Consider the following 24,424-nt stretch of genomic DNA (forward strand, 5'->3'; position numbering starts at 1 on the left):
GTTATATGTTTATCAATTCTGCAGTTCCGAACTACTAGCGTCACCACAGCTAAGAAGTATTTAGAAAGAAACTATAAAGCTTCAAAAAAAACATACATGATAACACCAAATCAATCAATCAATCAATCAATTTTATTTATATAGCACTTTTAACAACACAGGTTGCATCAAACACTGGTTGCATTAATCAGTTATTTATTCTCAAAACTATTTTTGAGAGAGCATTCAGTGTGGTTTCTAGTCACATGGTCCATCACAAGTTATACAAAACCTGCAAAGGTTAAACACCATATTGAATTTGACACATTAAAAATGAGGCTAAGAGGGATTGATTTACAGTCTTTACAATTGCACGCACTGTACGTTCCAGCTAGCAAGTTTTCAAATTAGTTTTTGAAGTTTCTGTTCAAAAATCGCTATGCTGTTAAACAACAGCTAATTAGCGATATTTTTTCATTCCTGTGAAAAAGCAAATATAGTGCTACCCCGACTAAGGTATTATAACTATTTTTAAATGCAACGTGAAAAATACATTGAAACATTCTAGAACGAGAACAACCCGGGAGTGTTAAAAACACAGAATAAGCACACTTATTTGTCTTTTCATTCAGACACCTCATCGGAAAGTGGTGTTCCACGTTTAAGGCCGGGATCACAGTCGCTTGAAATCTGCAAGAACTTTGAGAGCTGAATTCCAGCCAGCTGCGCCCATAACACCTCCACCTGAACGAGACAATCTTGCATAAATGCTAGATGACACAGGAGAGGTTATGCATATCACGCTGAACATTTACCTGACCTGCTTTTGTGAAATGTGATATCTCACCGATGACATTTCTAAACCTAATTCATGCCGTTTTATTTGTTCGGGAACACACCTGGATGGCTGCCACTGCCGCATAAGTACAGTCCTTTGATCGGTGAGCGGTAGTCTGCTACCGAGGGCAAAGGTCTCGCCAGGTAAAGCTGATCCAAAGACATTGAGCCATGAAATATATTCTGCGGCGTAAAAAAAAAAATAGATGTAGGGAATGTTTGGAACGCTATGACGTAATAAATCGTCATACAAAAATCATTCTGTATGGCTGTGAAAGGTACACGTTTAAACCACGTTTATTAAATATTTAAATATTTATACCCCTCCGGTGAGACCAAAGACCCTTTCCAGATCAGCGGGGGTTAAAATGTCTTTGCCAACTATAGACTTTTTAAATCCAGGTGCGTAACGCTCAACCCAGTCGAACGCTGTGAAACAGGAAACAAAGGGCCAATTACAGCAGAGATCTTATTACTCTGAGACATGTGATATCACTGCGACGGTAACTGTGTTTAAAAGCAGCTAGTTCATGACGTTCCCATATGCGTGAATTTTTGGATAATAACGGTGGGGGAAGGTTCTGTAAAATCAAATGTTTTTAAAAGATTATTTATCCTTCAGATATTCAGATATATCATTTTAACATGCTTAATTCTTTTTATTTTCGTGGCAACATTTTTTCCGGATTATTTGATGAAAAGGATTACTTAAAAGCAGTGTTGGGGAAAGTTGCTTTTAAAAGTAATGCATTACAATATTGCGTTACACCCTTAAAAAAAAGGTGAGCATGAGCAGGGCTTGATTGCTGGTTTTTGATAAAAAAGCTATGCGTATAGCAAATGAAAAGCCCTTTTGTACCAAAAAGTGTAAGACATTGACATTGGTTAATAAAATGAGATTAGATGCATTTGTGTTATCTAACATACTTAATTATACATTTAGTCTAGAACTACGGTAGAGTTATATTCACAGCACTCCACAACGCCTCTGTGCTTCTCATTTCTTCCAACATGGAGACAGGAGGCTTGTCAGTAAATAAATGGGACAAAAACTAACTGGCGCTACTTTTTTGATATAGTAACTTTTCTTGTATATTAAATAGTAGAAATCATTAAATATATGTCTTTATGGTCGCTTCTGATGAAATTAATGTATCCTTTGTGAATGCTTGCAAGCTTACATAACTTTTGAATGTTAGGATGTCACGGTTTACGCAAAATATTAGTCAGTAAAAACATTGATAATATTACAATGATTTTGAAGGAACATTTAGCTTTGCCATCAGTGGTATAAATTGACATTTAAAATGCATTTTTAATATATTATGTTAAAATTAGGGATTAGATTAACTACGATTAATCGCATCCAAAATAAAAGTTTTGTTTACATAATATATGTGTGTGCACTGTGTATATTATGTAAAAAGATGCACGCATAGAGCATATGTAAATGTAATTATATATTTATATGTTATATATTAATTATATCATATATACTTAATATATAAACGTAACACATTTTTCTTAAATATGTTCAAAAATGCATGTGTGTGTATTTATTTTGGATGCGATTAATCGCAATTAATCATTTGACAGCGCTAGTTAAAAACAGTTCTTTATCATTGTAATGGAATTTCACAGTATTGCTCTTTTTTATATTATTGATAAAAATAAATGCAGCCTTTTTGAGCGTAAGACACTTCTCTCAAAAACATAAAAAAAGAACTCAACGAACCTGTTTAGGTTACACTTTGAATGACCTCCGAACCCTTTTACAAACAAACGACACAAAAATGCAAATAGAAAATTAGGTACTTGTGTCAGCAAATCTCTCCCTGTCCTCGTCAGTCCAAGCGCGGCGACCGTCCAGCAAATATGGCGTAAACTGGATGAAGAGAGACACTACGTGACAGCCAGGGGGCGCTAGAGTCGGATCCAGCGCTGAGGGAATGGTCATTTCTATCATAGGCCTACACAAAAACACCAGAAGATGAATCGGGATATCATGTAAATCACTGTGGTTAAGTGCATCGAATGGAAAACCATCACCATAAACCCTGTCTGCGAGCAACAGATGTGTTGCCTGTGAAACTCTGGTCATGACTTGCAAATTCAGTTGTCCCATGCCTTCATGTGTGTAATGTGCAAATATTAGTTTTTCCATTATGAGCAGCATTGCCGGTTTTGCCAACCTGGAGGACGGGCGTCCCTGCTGGCCCTCCCTGTAGGCCTCCTCCAGCACCTCCACACTCTCACAGTTCAGGTGGATTGAACACTGATGATGGGGACCTGGTTTTCCGTTCACACTATTCGGAGCAGCCAAGAAATTTGGCAGCTTGTCTACAGCCACTGTTCATTTGCAAAGGACAGAGATGACAAAATATTCCAAACAACAATTATGCGGGGAAAAAATACAAACTGAACTACATTACAGTTCTTGCAACCTTAGCTAACAAAAACGTTCCGAGAATGTTTTGCTAACGTTCTCATTAGGTTTTGCAAATTTTTTACATGTTTTTACAGTTTTTTTACATGTTTTAAAAAGTCTTGGTTATGCAAGCATTCAAGGAATATTTTCATATTAGAATTTTGAATATTCCAATGGAACGATATTCCATGGACAATGTTTTTGTGTTAATGTTATGAGAATACCAGATTTAAACAAACATTCTGTCAACATTAGCTGAAAGAAGTTAGTTTATATATATATATATATATATATATATATATATATATATATATATATATATATATATATATATATATATATATATGGAAAGATCTTGCCAGAATGTTGGCAGATGTTCTCTCCAGTTGTTTGTATTCCTCAGATATTCTGCTTATTCTGCAAATTTCTTACTCTGTTCTTTTGTTGTATTTTGCAGTGCAAATATCTAAACACCCTTAAATCAAGAAACATTTACTAGCAAAACAAAATTTACATATTTTCTGAAAAAGTAAAAAATAAAAAATAAACCGACTTTAAGCTAGCCTTAAAAAATAAATTTAATTTAAAGGGAAAACATTATTTTTTAGAAAGGACTGGTTATCTTGGTTATCTTATTTTGCTTTCTTAAATAATTCAGACTTGATTAAGGAATGTTTCGATATTTGTATTGTAAAACAAGACAATAATGCAAAAAAACTAAATCACATTGTAAAGACCAACAAGTGGGCTTTATATGATATTTATATAAATATGATAATATTTTATTTGGAGGTCAACATGAAACGACTTGGGGCTCCTTTTAAAAACGATTAATTTCAATGATTTAGAGTTGACAATAACTTTATACACGGCGCACTTTCAGATTTAAAAAACTTACTTAAAACTTAAACTCACTTAGTTATACACTGCACGAAAGACCATTTTCAAAAATCCATAATAGGGGAACTTTAATAATTTCTTTCTAACAAATTTCATTTATTGTTCATTATTTAATTTTCACAAATTTCCGATATAAAATTTTTTTAACTACTGACTGATTCCAAATAAACGACAGTGATTTTTAAGACTGTGAATTCCAGCTGATGGTCTTTGATGCACCTGTTTCCATAAAAAAATGATCTTGCTTGCTTAGTGTCAAAACAACAACAAGTTCCTTACACAGAACCTAAGCCTGAAATATGAACACTCTTCTCTTGCTGTCTTGCAAGTTTCTTTTCTTGAAATGAATATTTAGTGTGATGAAATGAAGCGTTAAATTCTCCGTAATCTTACCATTTATCTTGGTAACAGGAGAAGTGTAGTCGATCTGATCTACAGCCGTGATGAATGCCTCTGAAAGGGCATCCTTTACCAGGACAACCACAGACATTAATTATTCAGACTTGTCATTAACATTTAAGCAAAACAGTTGGTCGTTTTTCCACATTACTATTACTATATTTAACATAGGACTAATAAAAATAAGTTGGATTGGATTCTTAAAGTTGTGCCTGTGTATATATATAGATATGTAATCCTACTCTAAACTGAACTGACTCGCATGTGGACAGTGTTGCCAGTCAAAGAGTAGGGTCACTCCTTAAGTAAACACAGATAAAGTGACTCTAGCTCAAGACCACAACAAAGTGTTGACAGAACAGGATGACATTAACTGTGAGTGAATGACCTAGACGTAGTAGCAAGTGCTCTCTTTATCGCTTTTAAACATCTAAAACCTGACAAGGTCTTGGGATTCAGGTCAGTACCTGTGGTGTGAGCTGTTTGAAGGTGATGTAGGGAGTGGCGTTGGACAGAACTGCTTTACTGTGGACTTCAGTTCCATCCGTCAGCACAACGCCCTTGACTGAACCATCCTGGCCAATAAGGACGTGTTTGACGTCCTACAGGCCCCCGGGAAAGCCACAGATTAATATCCGCGAGGCAACCGGTTCTTTTGAATGAATGCGCCATGCACAAAAACAATGGCTTGAGAAAACGGTCACACCTACTTCCTGAATACTAACCCTGTTCGTAAAAATATCTGCTCCGAGAGACCGGGCGGAGCGGGCAATCGATTGAGACACTCCACCCATTCCTCCCTCCACGTAACCCCAGGCGCCTTTCTCTTTCTCCAGCTCACCCATGACATGGTGCAGCAGGACGTATCTACGGGATTAAACGTACAGTATCCACAACAACAAGCACAGCGTATCCTGAATCTGTTCAAATACATAGGCGTCATCTATCCTCACCCACTTCCAGGATTATTTGGGCTTGTGTTTGCACCAATCACAGAGTCGGTAGCTAATGTGGCTTTCAGCGGCTCTGATTCAAACCAGCGATTGAGCACCTGCAGAAAAATAAAACAAAAATTACATTTTTAAACCAAAAAACTTCTAATGCTATGTTTGTGTCATGAATTACATCATCGAACCCAGAAATAGTTAATTTCTTAGGCAACGCTCATTAAGCCAAAACTGATTGATTTATATTTAGATGTGTATTTTATGCATTTAAATATACAATACCAATTTTTTTTTATTTGCTCACCGAGGCTGCATTTATTTAATCCAAAATACAGTAAAAACAGCAACATTATCATTTAAAATAATTTTTTTTCTATTTTTATATATTTTAAAAATAAACGTATTCCTTTGATGCCAAAGCTGACTTTTTAGTCTTGGGTTAGAGATTTCATTCAAAAACCTTTTAAACAATACGCATAGATGCATTCAAAAATGTCATGTGTATCTATTCTGTTGAGGCATAACCCACCTTCATAGCTGGAGCTGTAACAAGTTCATAGAAATCTGGTATATTCTTCCCTAATTTCAATCCTATAAGCATGGGAGAACATGGATTTTTCTTTCATTTATTAGTGAACAACAGCAGAACAATTGAGGAAAAGCTGGTTCATCGTGTGTTATATAATCATTACCAGACTTCACCAAAGGTTTCAAGCTCCTCAGGGCAGATATTTTCTTTGCCAAAGAGCCCTGAGTCAGTCCTGGAATGTCAACAGGTGGAGAATCTAAAAGAGGGTGGATGGCACAGGCCAGTCTTTCCAAATAGGATAAAAATTCAGGATAGACCTATAGTGACAGGACAGAGACAATCATATTAAATCATAAAATTATGTCTATTTCCATTATAAGCACCATTGTGGGTTTAGTATATATGAGGTAGAAGTATGTGCAGGTAGTTTTCACAGCACTTTCTATTTAGTGTCACATGCAAGCTGATGAAAGTGCTCTTGCAAAAATCTAATTCTTCTTGTCAGTGACAATGAACCTTGGCATCTTTTTCTGAGAATTGGCTAATCTCTTGCTGGGTCTTTGCCAGGTCAGCTCCAAGAGTTAAAGACCGCGGTAGTCGCCCTCTTACAGCATCCTCCAACATGGGGGTGAATGCATAGGGGTCCCTCATGTACACCTTGAGGCCATGTTTCTGCACAGAAACACACACTGTGGAGATCTGCTGTCAAGCAGTGCTTGAAAGGAAAAAAGCGATTAATCATCTGCCACTTGTTTCTTCTTCTTTTGAAAAAGAAGTGTGATTCTTGTACTGAAAGTGCATTTGTGGGGTCCTACAAATCTTTAAAGCGGGTCTATATATAAAACGTTATACTCCAGATGATTCATTAAAAATAAACCCTCTTGAAGAGAGTACATGACTGTTTCACACCTACAGTAAGTGCACCCATAGAAAGTATGTAATAATGTCAGATTAAAAAGCATTATTACATTTATTTCATAAGGGTCAATTGAGATTTGAGATCATCTGAAAGCTGAATAAAAATCTGAAATTTGAGGGTACAAAAAATACAGAAAATTAAGTTCTTAGCAATCCATATTCCCAAAATTAAGTTTTGATATATTTACAGTAGGGCATATACAAAATATACTCATGAAACTCATGATTTTTACTTAACACAAGTAATTATGAAATTACACAACCATCTTATTCTCAATATAAATATGTACTTAAGTCCTACTAATAATAATAATTAAAAAAACATTGCATTTTATATTATATTTAAATGATTATACATAATTATTGCAAAAAACATGCTATTATAAAGTATTATAAACTGTCTTTTTCAAAAGGTTTGTCAGGTCCATCTGTGGCACAACACCTTGGGAACGGGGAGCTGATCAGTTATAAACAAGAACGTAAGAGAAAATCTGACATGTAACATCAATGTGAACAGCACCTTGAGCTCCAGGTCCTGGCAGATTTGTGGACGCAGTAAACTGAGCAGATAGGAGGCCCTGGAAAAGTGGAACCCTGAAATAAACAGCCATAGTCATGCGAACTGAATTTAATATATCTTCAGAGTCAATCTGCTATCTAGACTTAAAAAGCCTTGACTGTTGTGAATTTCTAATTACTGATAATAACAGAGGGCTTTGAGAAACTGATCTTTGGCCAGTCTATAGGGGATTTGCATGGTCTGGGTGATAAACCTGAACTCGCACCTGGAACGATCTCTTCGGATACAGCTGCTCCTCCAAGCACATGTCTGCGTTCCAGGACTGCTGTTTTCAGGCCTCCCTTCTGCAGATATGCTGACTGGCAAAATCACAAGAGAAGGTTTCTTGAGATGAAACTGTTGCGCAACTGGTGTGGTCAGATAAATGAGATACATCAGATTTGGTGTGTACTTACAGCAATAAGGCCATTGTGACCTACGAGGAAAGAAAAGGATTGTAGGTTTGTTCAATGAAGATTGAATTCTACAATCATTTACCAGATTTCGAATAATAGCCTGTGATGAGTGTACCATTATTCTCTCCAGAAACATGAAGGTTATGAAACATAACTGTGGTTCAAAGCATGCAGGAGTTTGCAAGAACATATGTAAAGGTCAAAACTAAAACTCTTAGTACAGAAAAACTTTTACTCCTGCAGAAGAAGCATGAAGGCTCAGCGAGGCACTTAGGCAGCAGCGTTTAATCTTTGGACGTTTTTGATCTCACTGTGATATTTGCAAACAGAAAATCATAATCGTTTAAACCTATTAATTACAACGATTAGCACCTGGCTCGCAAATATGCATTTTTTTTCCAAGTTTCGATTAAATTATTTTTAACAAAAACAACCCTCGTAACAACGCAAGCACGATTGTGACTGGCCCGTCCTTCGAAGCGTTGAGAAAAGTAACAGGCGTCACGTGACCAAATTGCCTACGCGCTGCATAAAAAACTGTTTCAATTATAATTTCTAGCTATAAAACGACACTGATAAATTGCAATCAGAAAATAAAGATAATATACATTTTCATAATCAAAGAAAAGCTCGCCCATTTAGATACTTAATTCCGTGCCATATTACAACTGTGTCCTGTTTCTATAGGCCGTGCATTATTGTAGCCTACCTGCACCGATAATAACCGCGTCATATTGAGGTTTGAGGGCAGTGCTGCTGTGGCTGCTGCGCCGTGACACTGATATAACCCCTCTCTGCCATAACCCTGCTTTAACAGCCGCGGCCATGCCGAGTCCTGACAGCCCTCAAGCCCAAAGCTCAAACTCCACAGCTTCGCCCACAGTACAGTAAGCCTATACTGGCCTGGTGAAAACTCCAAGTGCAAGGTACTTTTCTCTTCTTGGAACACTCCTCCCCCTCAAGCAAAAAAAAAAAAAGCGTGTGTGAGGGTGGTGTTTGGGGTCCAGAAACCAGGGGTCCCCTTAGGAATGTTAGGGGGTCAATGAAAACGTTTAGAGAAAAACAGAATAAAATAATAATAATAATACATTAAACTACCTAAAATAAGTATTCAACTAAAAAAACAGTACAGTAATATATTAAGGGTTTTTTTCTGAATAGTATGTTACACATACATGTAATGTAACTCCATAAAAGTATAAAATGGCTATGTATAGGGTATACTAGATGAGACTATGATGGATATAGCATTCAGGTGAAAGTGATTAGAATGCACTAACTAAACATGCCATATTTTTGGACGTTTGCCAAAGTATTACAGTGTCTTTTTAACCAGAACCGAGGTTTACATTAACAGCAGCCAGGACAAACTCTTGTGCGACGCCGCTAATGTAAAAATACTTTAAAGACACATAACCGTGATATCAGACTTTTCTTTGCACTGACTATGACGTAACAAAAGCTAAATATTTTGCTGGTTTCATTGCTGTTTTCCGGTGACTTTGTTCAGTATTTATCGGACTAAAAATGTGCAGAACAGAGCCTTTTGTGCATTTTCTAACCACCGGGAATTGAGGCAAGCCACTGAAGCAGCTGAAGAAAGCCCTGTTAGAATCACTGTAATATCAACAGCCTCTTTGTAAATAGTTAGACATGGTTAATTGTCCGTTGTTACGTGCGTCTGTTCAAAGTCGCATCTTTTCGGTGTTAGACCAAGGTCCAAAGTTAAGCAGAAAGCTTGACGGTCGAAGGGTTGCTTAAATAAACCGAGGCATTAAGACATTAACCTTGCTTCTGTGCTTGAAAGTAGGATATAGCCAGCTGAAAGTAGGCCTCGGTATAAACAGTTCTCGCTTCTTTAAAAGTGTGCGATGAAAGCGCATGTCAAAACGAAAAACAAGTTATTTAAAAGGGCTTTGTCTATTAATACCCAGGCACAAGGAAAAAATCACAAGACAGAGGCAAATTATCTCACATCAGAGCCACAGTAGCTTCTTTGTATTGAGCTGATTCTTAAAGCAACTACTGAGACCGCTGTTTATCTTATGAGTAAGATCAACAGATATCACCTGTTTGTGGCATGCATGCTAACTCGGAATTTGTGAACATGTGATCAACAAAGTTATAGCTTGTTAACTGCATCCTAGTACAGTGTGAGAAGTCTAGTGGTCTGTTAGGAAAGAAACGAAGTACATTTTATTCCAGTAGGTGGCGGCAAAGACTTTAAGTTGTTATTATACAGATGAAGCGCTCCTTGTACATCGACCTCAAAAATGAAATAATAGCTAAGAATCTAGATAATTTACTATTACAGGCATGCTTGATCATCAGAGCCTTTTTTATGGATTAGTGCTTTAATTAATGTATGATGTGATAACACTATGTTAAATCTGTTAATATTAGCTGAAATGAACACTATAATATTTTGACCAACAACATTCATTATATATTTATTATCTTGTTATTTTATTTCCAGCACTTGCCAAACAATACAGCTGCACTGTAACCTAACACACAATATATATATATATATATATATATATATATATATATATATATATATATATATATATATATATATATATATTTGTATTAGTTGGCAAGTGCTTATATATATATATATATATATATATATATATATATATATATATATATATATATATATATATATATATATATATATATAAGCACTTGTAAACTAACACAGCGGCACTAATAAACTATATATATATATACTTGCTATATATGTATATATATACATATAAATATATATATATATATATATATATATATATATATATATATATACAATATATATATATATATATATATATATATTTATGTATATATAAATATATATATTGTTTATTTTTAGTTCATGTTATTGAATGCATTAACTGTTAGCAAAAGAAAGCATATACCATTTCTGTATCAGACTTTTATACCAATTAATCTCTTGTTAACGTGGATCATTGACTATTTAAGATGGAGAAGTCGTAGTTAATTCAAAGCCTTTTGAATATCGTCTCCTTCCATTATAAGACACGTCAAATAAAGTCGCTTCAAAGCCTTGCCGTACTTAAGAAATATTCTCTTCAGCTAAGAGAAGTCATCTTGACTGAAGAGCCCGTCTGAAGAGATCATAAGTGGTGCTTTCTCCATGTTAAATATGATAAAAGACGATGCATCAACGTCATGCTGATGGGACTGCAGACAGCTTTTAGAGACACGTTTGAAAAACAGGAGGTTTGTGGCTTGGTGCATTTCACTCAAGTAACCGAAGATAACCAAAGCTTAGGCCTTAAATGAATTAGAAACTCAATTTGAGTGTATATGATGTGTAATTGCCGTGACGCAGTATACAATATCCTTTAACTTCTATTTGTTTTGCTTATGCTGTGAAAAACAACTCCTATTGATTCAGGTTCTCAGAAGGAAAAGAAATAAAGTAGCCTGCTATTAGACAATCTAGGGTTTCCCGACACCTCTATCAGAGCATGCCGTCAGGGAATTATGGTCAAGACGGAGAGATACTCTACAGGCCCGCCAGCTTGGCTTTCCTTGAAGGAACACATCTGGACAACACACAGTCAACGTTAATTTGATCAAGGCCAGGGAATTTTCTTCTTGTAAGCGAAAATTAACACTTCATTCCCTTTGTCGGCAGAAATTCTACACCGTGGGCTCACGGCCAAAATGAATTAACTTAAAATGGCCCCGCTTTAAGGTATAATTAGCTCGTTGTCGAGCAGGCTAATTAATTTTCTTCCAGAGAGATGATTTTAAACTTTGGGTAAAGATTATGATGGTGTTGTTGATGCTTGCTTGGTCTCTGAAGGCTATGATTTTTGTTCTTTTTTAGGCCTACGCAGCTTTTTTAATAATGAGAGTGGTGCAAAGAAGCTGTCGTGAAAAAATCTCACTTACAGGTCTATATTGAAATTGTGGAACGGCATAAAGCTACATAAAATTTGCTGATATATGTAGAAAATTAAAAATATTTTCTGAGTTGATTGTAAGCTTGTTTATGTTTAAATTCGAATTTGAGCCTGTATCCTAAAGCAAACACTGTTTAACTAGGCAATGCATCCATGCCCCATTTTTTTTTAATTTGTAACCTCTTGTTTTTTTAAGTTGGGTGCAATCATTTTTCTTTCAAGGAGTCTGAATAATGATTAAAACCGAACCAGTCCGAGCCAAAGAAACTGATGAAGAATTAGTGATCTAAAAGTAAAAAGAATGGAATTGGAACGAACTTGTTTGCATCACGGTTTTATTAGTTTGCTTATGCATTTAATATTTTATTAAAACATGCAAAAAGTCAAAAGATGTAAATGAATTGTGGTGTTGTTTACTACAAATGCAAATTACCCTACATTTAGAGAGTATTCAGAGACTGGATTTTAGGAAATGAATCAGGGCTGAGGTATAAACAATTCAATATTAATATAAAACCTAATGTTTTGTTGTTGTGGTTGATTTCATATATGCTACAGAGGATATAATACAAGGTATAGCACCATCAATAGTTACAACAAGAAATACACAGTAAACAACACCAATAATAATCATCATCATCATCATTATTATTATTAAAACAAAAATGGCCTACATTGAAAATATCTTAAATTAGATTACATAACAAAAAAAAACATATTTAAGTATTGTATACATTTCATTATAAATAGGTTCATTTTTTGTCCATTTTTGTCCATGCTATATTTCCGTGCAAAAAAAAAAAAAAAACAAATTAATCACTATTTTTGCTCCATCAAGAATCAATATTTCGGAGCTCTTCTTTGAAACTGTTCAAAAGAACCGAATCGCGGAGAGTCGGTCTTCCCTGGCTGCTTATATCAGATGTTACGCTACGTTATGTCACTACTGTATCCCGCGAATAACGACTGCGCGCGTTTTGGCTTGAATGACAGCGGCTTCCTCCAATCAAAGCGCGGGACACAGAGAGAGGGCGTTTCCGTTTCCCCTCGCGGCCTGTTCTGTCGGTCACCGCCTGCTGCGCAGTTCTAGCCGAACGGGACGCGTCCTCTCCCCGGTGCGCAGGCGGGAGAGGCCCGAGCTGAACGCGTAAACATCAGGCGTGGGACGCATGATTTTAAAGGACCGGGTGCTCCAAATGGAAGCGGATGGTTTTGTGCGCAGGCGGCGGATGACAGCGGACACGTCGGGCGGCGATGCCGCGGTGGCCGGAGCTTCCGCGGGCGCGGAGATACACTGGCTCGGCGGCAGGTTCTGGGGTGTTTCCGAGAGCCTCGTCGGCACTTTGACACCTCGGATAGCAGGAGAAACAGAGCTTCATGTTGGACATTTCTACGCCTCCCAGGAGGCCAATGATTTATCGGAACCGGACTATGAGGGTCTGCCCCAGGGCGCCTCCACCAGCACGCACATGTTGGCAGGGGCAGTGGCAGGAATCATGGAGCATTGCCTGATGTTCCCTATTGATTGTGTGAAGGTAAATAAACGCAGTTGCAAGACATGAGGTTTTATAAGGAATTCACGTGGCGTTAATGTGACCAGCAGGCCCTTGAAAGATCCGACAAGCTGGCAAGGTCGAGTTAGTTCCCCTGTGTGCTTTCCAGACTCCAAACTTAGCAGTCAATGTAGTTTCACTCGGCTCTGTTCTCAGATTTTACTTGTCTGCATATGGAACGAACTAGTGCACTTCGTATCATGCTAATCATTTTTAGTGTGCAGTGTTTAATTCCGCCTGGGCTGATCCAGTAAAAAAACTAACCAAAGCCCCAAAGCGTGTAATTCCATCAGCAACTGCTTGTCTCTTTTTTTTGCTTTTGCATTGTGATATTACTGTATCCTGTGGTTTGTAGTGCCTGCGCGTCTGCGAGGTGTCATTATGAAACATGTACATGAGATAGGAAGGTCACACGTGGCTCGTGCGCTCCTAAACCACATGACCTTGTTGACGCTGCTTTGGGAAACCGCGCATGCGCGTTGCGTTTGTAGTTCAAACGCAGTCTACTGAGAAATAGGGTTTTTATTTTTAAGTCAAAGGTTACCATAGAGCCAGTACACTAGCTGAAACGTTATGCTACAAGTTGTGTAACTGCTAGACAGAGCCTCAGACTGCATACTTGTCACCATTGTTTCCCTAAACGGGACACTTCACTTCATGTGTCACTGAAGCCCTTTTGCATTAGAAGTGTTTGCTGGATGTATCGATCGAGATGCCATCGGCAAACTGTAAGGAACGATTACTTCGAGTGTTCAGCTGCTCTTGTCAGGAATGAAGTGAAGGGTTCTTCAGAGACAAAGACACTTGTGTTATGTCTTTCACAGCTGTTCCCTTTCAAATGGGCCCATCCAGACTGAGATCCAAGAAACCCGAGATCTCTTGTGCATTTCATTAAAAAAAAAAAAATTATCACTCTTTAAACACATTGTATAAAATTAGCCCTAGCCTACATGTAGGGCTGTTTCCCCCAACTTTTAATATTCTTAGAATGCCATGCATATGACAAACACGTAAAATTAATTTTATCCTGCATTGATTTTAATTCACCTCTTTATTTACCCGTCAGAGGCTCCTGTTTTTTTCTGTATCAAATTCAGCTTGTCTTATTTGAGTTGGAAATATAGTGGTAAAGTACTTATTGTTGACTTTCAGATTTTTGTAATCGCTCTCTTTGGGGAAATATGGAAATTCCATGCCTATGTTGATTTCACCGCAGTATGAGTGATGAGGAAAGATAAAGCTAACAGTAGATTTTGTTTACACTTAAGTCAAAGGTCAAGTTAAAATCTCTGAACACACAATGTGGGACACTGCACATTGCCCCTGTTTAGAGAAGAAAATCAGAAAGAAGTGTAGAAGTAACTACAACTGTGTGTATGTGTGTGTGTATATATATATATATATATATATATATATATATATATATATATATATATATATATATATATATATATTAGAATAAAATCTTATTTCAGTCAAGACATAAAATGACTAAAAACAATGCATTGTACGTACAGTATAGATTATACCACAGACTAAGTTGTATCTTTGATTTGAGAAAACCAAAACCTGACATATAATTAAAAGTGCAAGTGTTATTAGTAAATTATTAGTAAAATTTTACTATGGTTTAAGCCAGCCTTTCACCATTATTATAAAACAACAAAATAATTTTGTGTACATTTTACTTTATTTGTTAAGTTTTTTCCATGGTAAAATCCCGTCTATTTATAAATTCAGATCTCATATTTAGGGCTTTAATATATAATATACAACCATTTAAACACTAAATTAGCATTTTGAGAATTTCATTTAACTTAAAAAAAACATGTTTTTCGAAGGTATAGTCATTGATTTGTTTTATTATAATTGTTAATCTGACGTTGTATAACGTGACGTAATATGATTAATTGTGGATTCTTTTGTTTGGGTTTAAACTGTGGCACAAATAGCGCATGTATAAAGTTTATCATCAACTGTGAATAAAAAAAAAAAAACCTTTTAGTTTAGTTAGTCATTCATTCATTCTATGAAAAATAACATTTCATTTTTCATTTTTATCCTGTAATGGCTAATGACAAAAATAGAGAGAGAGAAATTGATTGGTCAAAAAGGATGTGAACTCTTTGTACTCGTAGTGTTTGTTTTGTTCAGGCCCCAGCACATTCTGCTCTCACAGCTCTTGTACATTGTTTTCTTGGCGGTAAATGTGCTACGGGTTCAGAGTATGATTTTTGTGAATCTCAGTATGCTGTTTGCTGACAGAAATGAATTAGTTTATCTCAATCCAATAAAAGACAAGTTCTCTGTTATACAAGACTCCGCTCCCTTGCCCGTTTTGCAATCCTAAGCATTTCAAGAGCAATCTTGAAACTTCCTGTCGGAGGTTGTAGTTCCTCACTCCCCTGTCATGAGAAACTGGTTTTAGATATGATTTACACACATTTATTGGCAAATATGATTCTTTCCCGGGCCTTTTATGGAAGTGTTGGTTCCTTGCTGGAATAATGTTACTGGTGCAGCCACAGAAAGCATCTTAAATTACAGCACATTGCAGCTGTCGCTCTGAACTAAGTGCATACATTTTTCTAGTTTTAAATCAGTACCAGTACCGAGCTAGCGCTGAATTGCATCCATGTTTCTCATGTGTGTCAGGTGATACGGTAGATCCGCAGGAAAAGCGGATTAGGTGGTTAGATTATGTCCCTGTGCGACCTTATTGCTGCAAACTTCACTTCTGAGATCCAATGACTTGTCTGTGTGATGCATTGTTTGCAAAGCTTCATTCTGTGATGTTTGCATATTTTTTTTTTAATTGGTGTTATTATTTTTTTACATGCAATAATATGTGTGACCCTGGACCACTAAACTAGTCAAAACTGTCAATTATTGTAAAAGCTGAATAAAGAAGCTTTCCATTGATGTTATGGTTTGCTAGGATAGAACAGATTTGGCCGAAATACAGCCATTTGAGAATCTGGAGGCTGCAAAAAAAAAAAAAATATATATATATATATATATATATATATATATATATATATATATATATATATATATATAAGAAAATCAAGTAAAGTTCTTAGCAATTACTGATCAAAATTTATGTTTTGATATATTTACAGTAGGAAATTTACAAAAAGTCTTAATGGAACATGATTTTTACTAAATATCCTAATGATTTTTTGAAAAATCAACAATTTTGACCCTTACAATGGGTTTCTGGCTATTGCTGCAAATATACCCCGGTGACATAAGACTGGTTTTGTGGTCCAGGGTCATTTATATATATTTTGTTGCAGGCTTGAGAGAATTGAAAATGTAAAAAAAAAAAAAAATTGGAATAGGTTGACACTGTTTCATTTCATTTAATTTCTTCGTTACATTTATTTATTTTAATTTATGTACAAATGTAAACTTCTTCTCCAACTTATTATTGAAAAAATACTGAAAAATGGAGAATACAAAGAGGTTTTTTTTTAGCTGTTTCGCTATAATTCAACAGCTTTCCAGCAAATGCAAGATTGTGAATTGCTTATTGTAATGAAAAATATGAAAATAAGTAATACATACACATAATATGTATCTGTTGTTTTTGGTTTTGTTTTTTTGTTTGGGGTTTTGTTCTAAATGTTCTAAATGCCTGTATTTATGCTAATACATTAATCTTAAATAGCAGGGCTTGTAAGTTTTAAACAATCGTTCCTTGTTCCAGACACGCATGCAGAGCCTTCAGCCAGAGCCAGCTGCCCGCTACCGTAACGTGATGGACGCTTTGTGGCGAATCGTGAGGACGGAGGGAATCTGGAGGCCAATCAGGGGTCTGAATGTTACAGCTGTAGGGGCGGGTCCAGCCCACGCACTTTACTTCGCCTGTTACGAAAGGTTGAAAAAGGTCCTCAGTGATATCATCCATCCGGGAGCGAACAGTCATTTGGCGAACGGTACCATTTTTCCCGCCCATCAATACTAGCAATTCGTCTCAGCAGCTCACCCACAATTCTAATGCGCAATAGCTTGTTAGTTGGCTTGAAGGAATCAGTAAATTGTATTTTTAAGTTCTCTAAAATCTTGTTCTTGCTTTTTCAGAAGGCCTTTTTCACTTCATTTACTTATTAGTTGCAATGACTGTCACGAGTGAAATCCAGTTTAAAACTAGTTGAAACTAGTTATTTGGCAGTGGCTGTGTTATCTGTATGAATCGTGTATTTCTCAAACATCTGCCCATGTCTTCTCAGTAGACCTCTTTAAAATGTCCTTCCAGTATGAGGTCAAATCCCAAAATAGCCAAAAATGCCCCTCTCCGATATCATGACAGCAGCTAAAAATATAGATCATCATATGGGTAGTAAATCTTTAAACGTGCAATGAATAATTCATGTTTTTTTTCATGATTTTCTTTGCAACATCTGGCAAAGAAAACAGTGCGAAAGTACTCAAATTGTATTCAAGTGAAAGTAAAGATACTCTCTAAAAGTTTTACTCGATTAAAAATACAAGTATATGGCAAAATGCAAAGGCACAGGTCAAACACATATCTAGTGCAGCAATAACAATTATCATTTAACTAAACTAAGGACATTCATTCATTTATTTAACATAAGTGTGGGACATCCAAAAATGACACTTAAAAAAAAAAAAAACTACTCAAAGTGCATGTGACGGTAATTCATACAACCACTGTTAATGAATCAGTCTTATTAAGTGAAACAACAGGCATATGTAAGAAGATTACAAATACTAATATTTTAAACTTGACTGTCGTGTTCACTTTGTGTGGTTTCTGTAGTGGCCCTCTCTCCTTGCATTAAACAGACTGAAATCTTTGCTTGTGTTCATCTGAAGAAAGTAAGTCTTGGACTAAAATAATTGAACTTTTAATAGCATTGTGATACAGAGGTTAAAAACATATTCCAAAAAGGAGTTGGTTGAATTAATAGAACATTTTGTCACTGTCAAAAAATTATAATTTAATCCATAGATAATTAATACAACTTTATCCACTGGTAAGAACATTACTAAACACGAATTACAATTAAGCAAACATACAATGTTTATTTAAACACTTTTTGGAGATTTGCTAACATAAAATAATTCCCACAAAAATATGAACTCTAGTTATTTGATTGATTTTACTTGCGTTCAATCTTGTGCAGTCAATATATGAATAACAAATAACGATCATTGGTTCAAGCACATACGTTTGAGCGTACGTTTACCATATTTAATGTGCGTAAGATAAAATAAAAATGGACTTTTTAGGTTAAAATAAAATTGTAAGAAGTAAAAAGCACAGTTTTTTCTTCCGAAATGTAATTAAGTAAAAGTAGTCAGTTTAAATTGTACTTGAATAAAGAAAAATTCCCCCAGAATATTACTTAGGTACAGTAATTAAGTATTTTACACTGTTCTGTAGAGAAATGGAACATTTGGTTAGTGATGTTTAATGGAATTATATTGTATTACTGCGTGTGTCATGGGCTTCAGGCTTAGCTTTAGAGCTCATAGTGAGAGTCATTGATGGTGTTGCTGTGTAGTGTCTCTTTTCTTTCTCTTTCCTCCAGGTCAGAGTGAAAGCCTGGTAAGTAAATGCTGGCATGTTACCATTTACCGGTAGACTTCACTGAAAAGGAATGAAAATGATTAGACGCCATGATACTTTAGTGCGCTACTATAGGAGTCATAGCTTGAAGGCAGATGTCTCATATCCTGTTAGCACCTCGGTATTATAGTTGTAGACTCAGAAGCTGTAGCAGTTTTTGCTTCTTACCGTAAAACAGAGGCACGATGAGTGAAGTAAATGCCAGTATCGTGAACAAAAGACTCTTTCTTTTCTGACTTGACGTTCCCCAGAGTTTATCCAGTCAATCCCTAATCTCTGTGTTAAATCATAGGGGATATTCAGGACACGGTTTTTTGTCTGACGGTGATCTGATCTGTCTGTGCAAGCAAGTGTTGCGATTTAAGTCCAGTGACTGTCCACTCTCTATGCATGCTCTAATTTTGGTGCTAATGTCTGAGGGGATGTGTTACAGGGGCTGCTGGATGCGTTGCCACATTGCTTCATGATGCTGCAATGAATCCAGCTGAAGGTATATTACCTTTTAATCTTTACTTCCTATTAAAAAAAAAAAAAAATATATATATATATATATATATAAGATTTTAATATGCTATTCACTACTATTCAAAAATGTGGGTTTAAATTTTTAAATTGAATGTAAATGCTTTTCTTTCTATTCATCAAGGAATCTTGGAAAAATGCATTGCGGTATGCATCAAATCTGTTATTAACATTGATGATAATCAGCATATTACAATGATTTCTAAACAATCATGTGAAACTGAGGTTAGAGTAATGATATAAAAAATGAAGCTTTGCATCACATTATGTAGATTGTTTTAAAAAAATATTAAAATGAATTGAAGAATATTTTTTTCTGTGAACGTGACAGACATTTAACATGCCTCACTTTTGCACAGTAATGTATATATTCAGTGTTCTACTTTATATCTGTGTGTAGTTTACATGTACACTTCAGTTAGTTTTTATTTTTATGTGCATATTGTTGATTGTTGATTGAGCTTGGACCTTTTATGTCATGACAGTAGCATTATTGGTCTCTTACCATGATATTCTTGGAAATATCTTGTATGTGTGTTTCAGGGTATTACGGTAGTAGCATCAGATTCCGTCATTGTACCAAGTACTTTTTTGTTTGCTAAATTTCATCAGATTACCTGGCTACTTTTAAGTAAAGTCAGAAACGTTTACTTAGTAAATCTCTGCAAAATGTTAAGTTCCAATGCTAATTAGTAGGGCTACAATGACAAATATTATGTTATTAAACTACTGTTTTATAGAAAAAAAGAGTGTATTCCACATGCTGCCCAATATTTCTCTCCAACAAATTGTGTTGTCGCAGCTCTGCTAGCCAGAAAACCTTTACTCTTTATGTCTGAAAGTTCACTGTTCGCTCCCAGCCAGGAGATGGCAGAAAAGCTCTAAATTCTTGTCAAAACCACAAAACAAAAAGACAGTGTCGCGGTGGCAGATTGTCCTTGCTTTAATTAACAGCTGCGCGATGTTGAAACAGTAGCATTAGCCGAAATTCCCCAGTGGGCCAAATCTCAGTCTGACGGCAGCGTCTGTTTCTTCACTCGTGAGGCTCAAGGTTAATCAGCGCAGGTGGCAGACTGAGACCTCGCATAGACACCTGCTCTCATCCGCCTCGTCCGTTCCCTGCAGACCGCTTGACTGTAGGTCAGACAGGAGGCGCGTTTGATCCGCTCGCGTCCGGACGTTTCTGCTTTGATGAGCCCTGTACTGTGTTTCAGTCGTGACCTGACTTCTTGCACTGGCCTAATGTTCCCCTTCCTGTCCTTTTTGTGTTTTCCGTCTGACTGTCTCGTTTAGTGGTGAAGCAGAGGATGCAGATGTATAACTCGCCATACCGTGGCGTTCTGGACTGCATGCGCTGTGTGTGGCAGCAGGAGGGGGCTCTGGCGTTTTATCGCAGCTACACCACGCAGCTCACCATGAACGTCCCCTTCCAGGCGTTGCACTTCATGACCTACGAATATCTGCAAGAGCTGCTGAACCCCCAAAGACATTACAACCCCTCCTCCCACATGGTGTCGGGTGCGCTGGCCGGCGCCATAGCCGCCGCCGCCACCACGCCACTGGACGTTTGCAAGACGCTGCTGAACACGCAAGAGTCTCTGGCGCTCGATTCGGTCAGCCAGAGCGGAAGACACATCACGGGCCTCGGCCATGCCTTCCGGACTGTCTACAGGCTTGGCGGCCTTCCCGCTTACTTCAAAGGCGTTCAGGCCAGGGTCATATACCAGATGCCCTCGACTGCCATCAGCTGGTCCGTCTACGAGTTCTTCAAGTACGTTCTCACCAAACACCAGCACGAGAAGCGCAGGCTCCAGAGGGACGGAGAGAAGTAAGCGCTCGCAGCTGGCCTGACCTTGGCTTTCTCTCGCATAACCAAGCACTCGAGCTGCAAAAGGACCGATTTAATAAATGATACGCACATATAGAGTCCAAACACTCATGTCTGTTTACTTCCTTTGAGACGGCATTTAATACTGAAACTTTCCTGTATAATTCAACTATTAATCATGACCTAAGTTCTCACTGTGAAGGCTCAAGTTTTTGTTCATGACATCCTATTTTGCACTTAACCCAAATTACACCTCCCACAAGAGGGCGTCAGAGGTCTCTTTAAACGTTGTATGCTAATGAGTGGGAGGTCCTTCAAGTTTGTGGGTGGAGTTTAGAACCTCCAGACTCCTCCAATTCTTAAAACAGTACCTAGAACAGCAGACCTGATCTTTTTCTTTTTTTTTTTTTTTTTTTACATATTTTTTTTTCCAGCCAAAACCGATACGCACAAGTAAAGACATATCTGTACATTCAAAATTGGGGTTTTAAACGACATTAAAATCATCATTTATGGCAGAATGTAGAACTGTACAGTAATTTATTGCCTTCTCTGGCTGAATAGCACTCAGAGATAATGAAAGATATCTATTGTTAGAGGTATTTTTGTAGTTTTTGGCGGTGGCTTTTCGTCAGCACTTGTGGGAAATGTTCCTGCAGTTGATCCAAAGCTCTGAGGTGGTTGCCCCTTCATAACTTCTAGAAATAGTTTTGAGGTCTCTAGGGGAAGCACCATGCAGACCCGTATAACAGCTTTAGGAAGACACAACAGTCCTTTCTGGCCAACGTTAGTATTATTCAGTCAACAATGCCTTGGACGTTTAAAATTTAGATTAAGATTTAATCTGTTGAGGACCTTCTGAGTAATTCAGTGAATATGAGTTGGTCATTTGGAGTTATTTCTAGATGGACACTGGAATGTATTTTGGTTTGCTCTTGTGTTTGAGAGTTTTGGCTGAAACGCACCTGGCAGTTGAACATCTGAAGAGTTTTATTGATGGATATCTGACTGCCCCTGTTCCTCAGCTTTCAATAAATTAGCAGCGCAGGGGTTTCCCTGGCTTGCAATGGCTGAATGTCAGTGTGACTTAAATTTGTTTCTCTTTTCTTTTTTTTTTTATAATTCGTATGCTATATTTATTCATATACTATCATTTAATAATTTTGGCATTAAAGGAATGTTCTGGATTTACATTAATTTGGACTGGTTTGTTGCAGGATAATATATAATACAATATTTAGTCGTTTTCAATTTGAATACATTTTTATTCATGTAGTGGCAAAATGTCATGTCAACATGAAACATGTCAATTTAGCGTATTTATAGAGTGATTTGATTGGAAACTGTGCCCTGTAAAGCCAGGTAAATGTTTAATAGACATCTTTACAGCCCAAATAACACATTTTTCTTTTGCATAACTGATTTGCACTGATACAACTGTAGAATCAATTAGTTTGAACATTAACAAATCAATAGAACTTCTTTAGCAATGTACAATTATGTATTTAAACATTAGGTTTTTGCTGAAATTACTTGCACATAGTGTTACTGTACATAGCTATCCTCTGTTTTTACTAGTTCAAACTAGACTAATAAGATTTGTTATTAATTATGTCTTAGTATGAATAAATGAATCAATGCTTAATTTCTCAACTGCTACCTAGTATTTAGACTGCTTTAAAAAAATGTTACTGGTAGTACGTTTATTCTTTTAGGCTTTCTAGTTCAAAAGTTTGCAATTACTTGCAGTTTCTTGGTAGCCTAATTATTTGTGGAAAGAAAATCCTACGCAGATTTTTTTTCCAGTGTACATGACTTGGAGTAATTCCTCTGAGGACTGTGGAATTCCTCTGCCGGTGTCCTCGGGAATGAAGGAGCAGCACCTCTAAGCCGTAAGAGCTGAAAGATCTCTGTTGGTGGCAAGTTCAGTGTTTGGTCTAAGACACAGGTGCACATGTGACCTTTGACTTCAAGTTTCCGAACAATTGCCAGGAGTGTGGAGGAGATCTCACTTTACCTGCCGGCTAATGTCTGGACAAGAGGGTTAAATTGTTCCTTCTTTTTTCATGTCAGCAGTCTCTAATGTGGCCTTGCAAGTATTTGGACACAATTTCTCAAAGCCGTCAAGTTCACACTGGTATAATTTATTGTGAGCTATATAGAAATAGAGTTATTACTATATAAAGAGTTTATTTGCAAAAACAGATAACGTCTATCTAAAGTTTTATTTTATAATATAATTATCAAAATAACCCAATTGCAGTTATCTGTTTGTGCAAAGTAACTCTGTACACTGTAAAAAAAAAAAAGAACAGAAAACTGAAAATACTACAGTAAAACCTATTAAATGGTTAACGGTAAATTCCTGTAAAATTTACAAGGAAAAAACGTAAATTGACATTCCCAGAATTTCCTCCATTCCATGTTTTTTCTTTTAAAAATCACTGTGCTGCTTAGTTTTTCTTAGCAGTTATTTTTATTAGGGTTGCATGTTACATGTAATGTTGTTAAATTAATGTTTAATGAGTCTCACCAAGATGATGTTTAGTGTTTGTGGGAATGACACTGTGCACCTTCTATATATGTTACTATTTAAAAGCTGCTTGTGATGGGCTTTGGTTCATCGTGACGTTCTCATCACCACCTGATTTAGCTGGTTCTCAGTGTATTTCAAAGGTACAAAACAGATTTCAGTACTTCAATAGGTTCTTATATTAACACTATAATGAAATTACGGTATTTAACTGTAAATTTAAGTTGAAACCTAAAAAGTTGTTACCATATTTCTTACAGTAGAATTTCGGCAACCACAGCTGCCAGTTTTTCACCGTAAATTCTATGGATTTTTTTTACGTGTATATATATATATATATATGTACAGAGAGAGAAAACAGACGTGATGATCTTTATTCACTAAGAGAGCATTAAAATTACCAGATTACTGGTAATTTTATGCAATTAAAAATAAGATATTTGTAATGTTGCAAAAGATGTCTCTTTTAAATTAATGCAGTTCGTTGAAATCTTGAAATAATCAGTTTCCACCCAAAAAATGTTTTCAATATAGATAAG

General features: G+C 36.4%; 2 protein-coding genes across 2 annotated transcripts; one reads left to right on the plus strand and one right to left on the minus strand.

Moving 5' to 3' along the window:
- Window positions 1-110: 110 nt before the first annotated feature.
- Window positions 111-8,832, minus strand: pyroxd2 (pyridine nucleotide-disulphide oxidoreductase domain 2). The gene is made up of 16 exons (XM_043256153.1): window positions 8,622-8,832; window positions 7,913-7,932; window positions 7,723-7,816; window positions 7,458-7,531; window positions 6,536-6,691; window positions 6,183-6,336; window positions 6,020-6,081; window positions 5,497-5,594; window positions 5,269-5,410; window positions 5,011-5,145; window positions 4,538-4,610; window positions 3,009-3,165; window positions 2,632-2,786; window positions 1,139-1,245; window positions 879-999; window positions 111-723 (listed from the first exon to the last, which is right to left on the minus strand). Exons 1-16 carry the CDS (start codon window positions 8,737-8,739, stop codon window positions 653-655), a joined length of 1,737 nt encoding a protein of 578 aa, XP_043112088.1. The 5' UTR covers window positions 8,740-8,832; the 3' UTR covers window positions 111-652.
- Window positions 8,833-12,876: 4,044 nt separating this feature from the next.
- slc25a28 (solute carrier family 25 member 28) lies at window positions 12,877-22,427 on the plus strand. The gene is made up of 4 exons (XM_043254818.1): window positions 12,877-13,385; window positions 17,116-17,344; window positions 19,436-19,492; window positions 20,818-22,427. The coding sequence occupies exons 1-4, from the start codon at window positions 13,020-13,022 to the stop codon at window positions 21,354-21,356; spliced, it is 1,191 nt and encodes a 396-aa protein (XP_043110753.1). The 5' UTR covers window positions 12,877-13,019; the 3' UTR covers window positions 21,357-22,427.
- The last annotated feature ends 1,997 nt before the right edge of the window (window positions 22,428-24,424 follow it).

Source organism: Puntigrus tetrazona, chromosome 13, assembly GCF_018831695.1.
Source record: "Puntigrus tetrazona isolate hp1 chromosome 13, ASM1883169v1, whole genome shotgun sequence".
Taxonomy (NCBI): Eukaryota; Metazoa; Chordata; class Actinopteri; order Cypriniformes; family Cyprinidae; genus Puntigrus; species Puntigrus tetrazona.

Bases quoted from the DNA above. Each gene is read 5' to 3' on its own strand.
- pyroxd2 (XM_043256153.1), bottom strand. From the start codon at position 8,739: ATGGCCGCGGCTGTTAAAGCAGGGTTATGGCAGAGAGGGGTTATATCA. The intron at 6,082-6,182 runs GTAATGATTATA...CCATGCTTATAG, and splicing joins GAAACCTTTGGTGAAGTCTG to GATTGAAATTAGGGAAGAAT. The intron at 5,146-5,268 runs GTTAGTATTCAG...GGGGGCCTGTAG, and splicing joins CAGATATTTTTACGAACAGG to GACGTCAAACACGTCCTTAT.
- slc25a28 (XM_043254818.1), top strand. From the start codon at position 13,020: ATGATTTTAAAGGACCGGGTGCTCCAAATGGAAGCGGATGGTTTTGTG. The intron at 13,386-17,115 runs GTAAATAAACGC...TCCTTGTTCCAG, and splicing joins TCCCTATTGATTGTGTGAAG to ACACGCATGCAGAGCCTTCA. The intron at 17,345-19,435 runs GTACCATTTTTC...GATGTGTTACAG, and splicing joins GAACAGTCATTTGGCGAACG to GGGCTGCTGGATGCGTTGCC.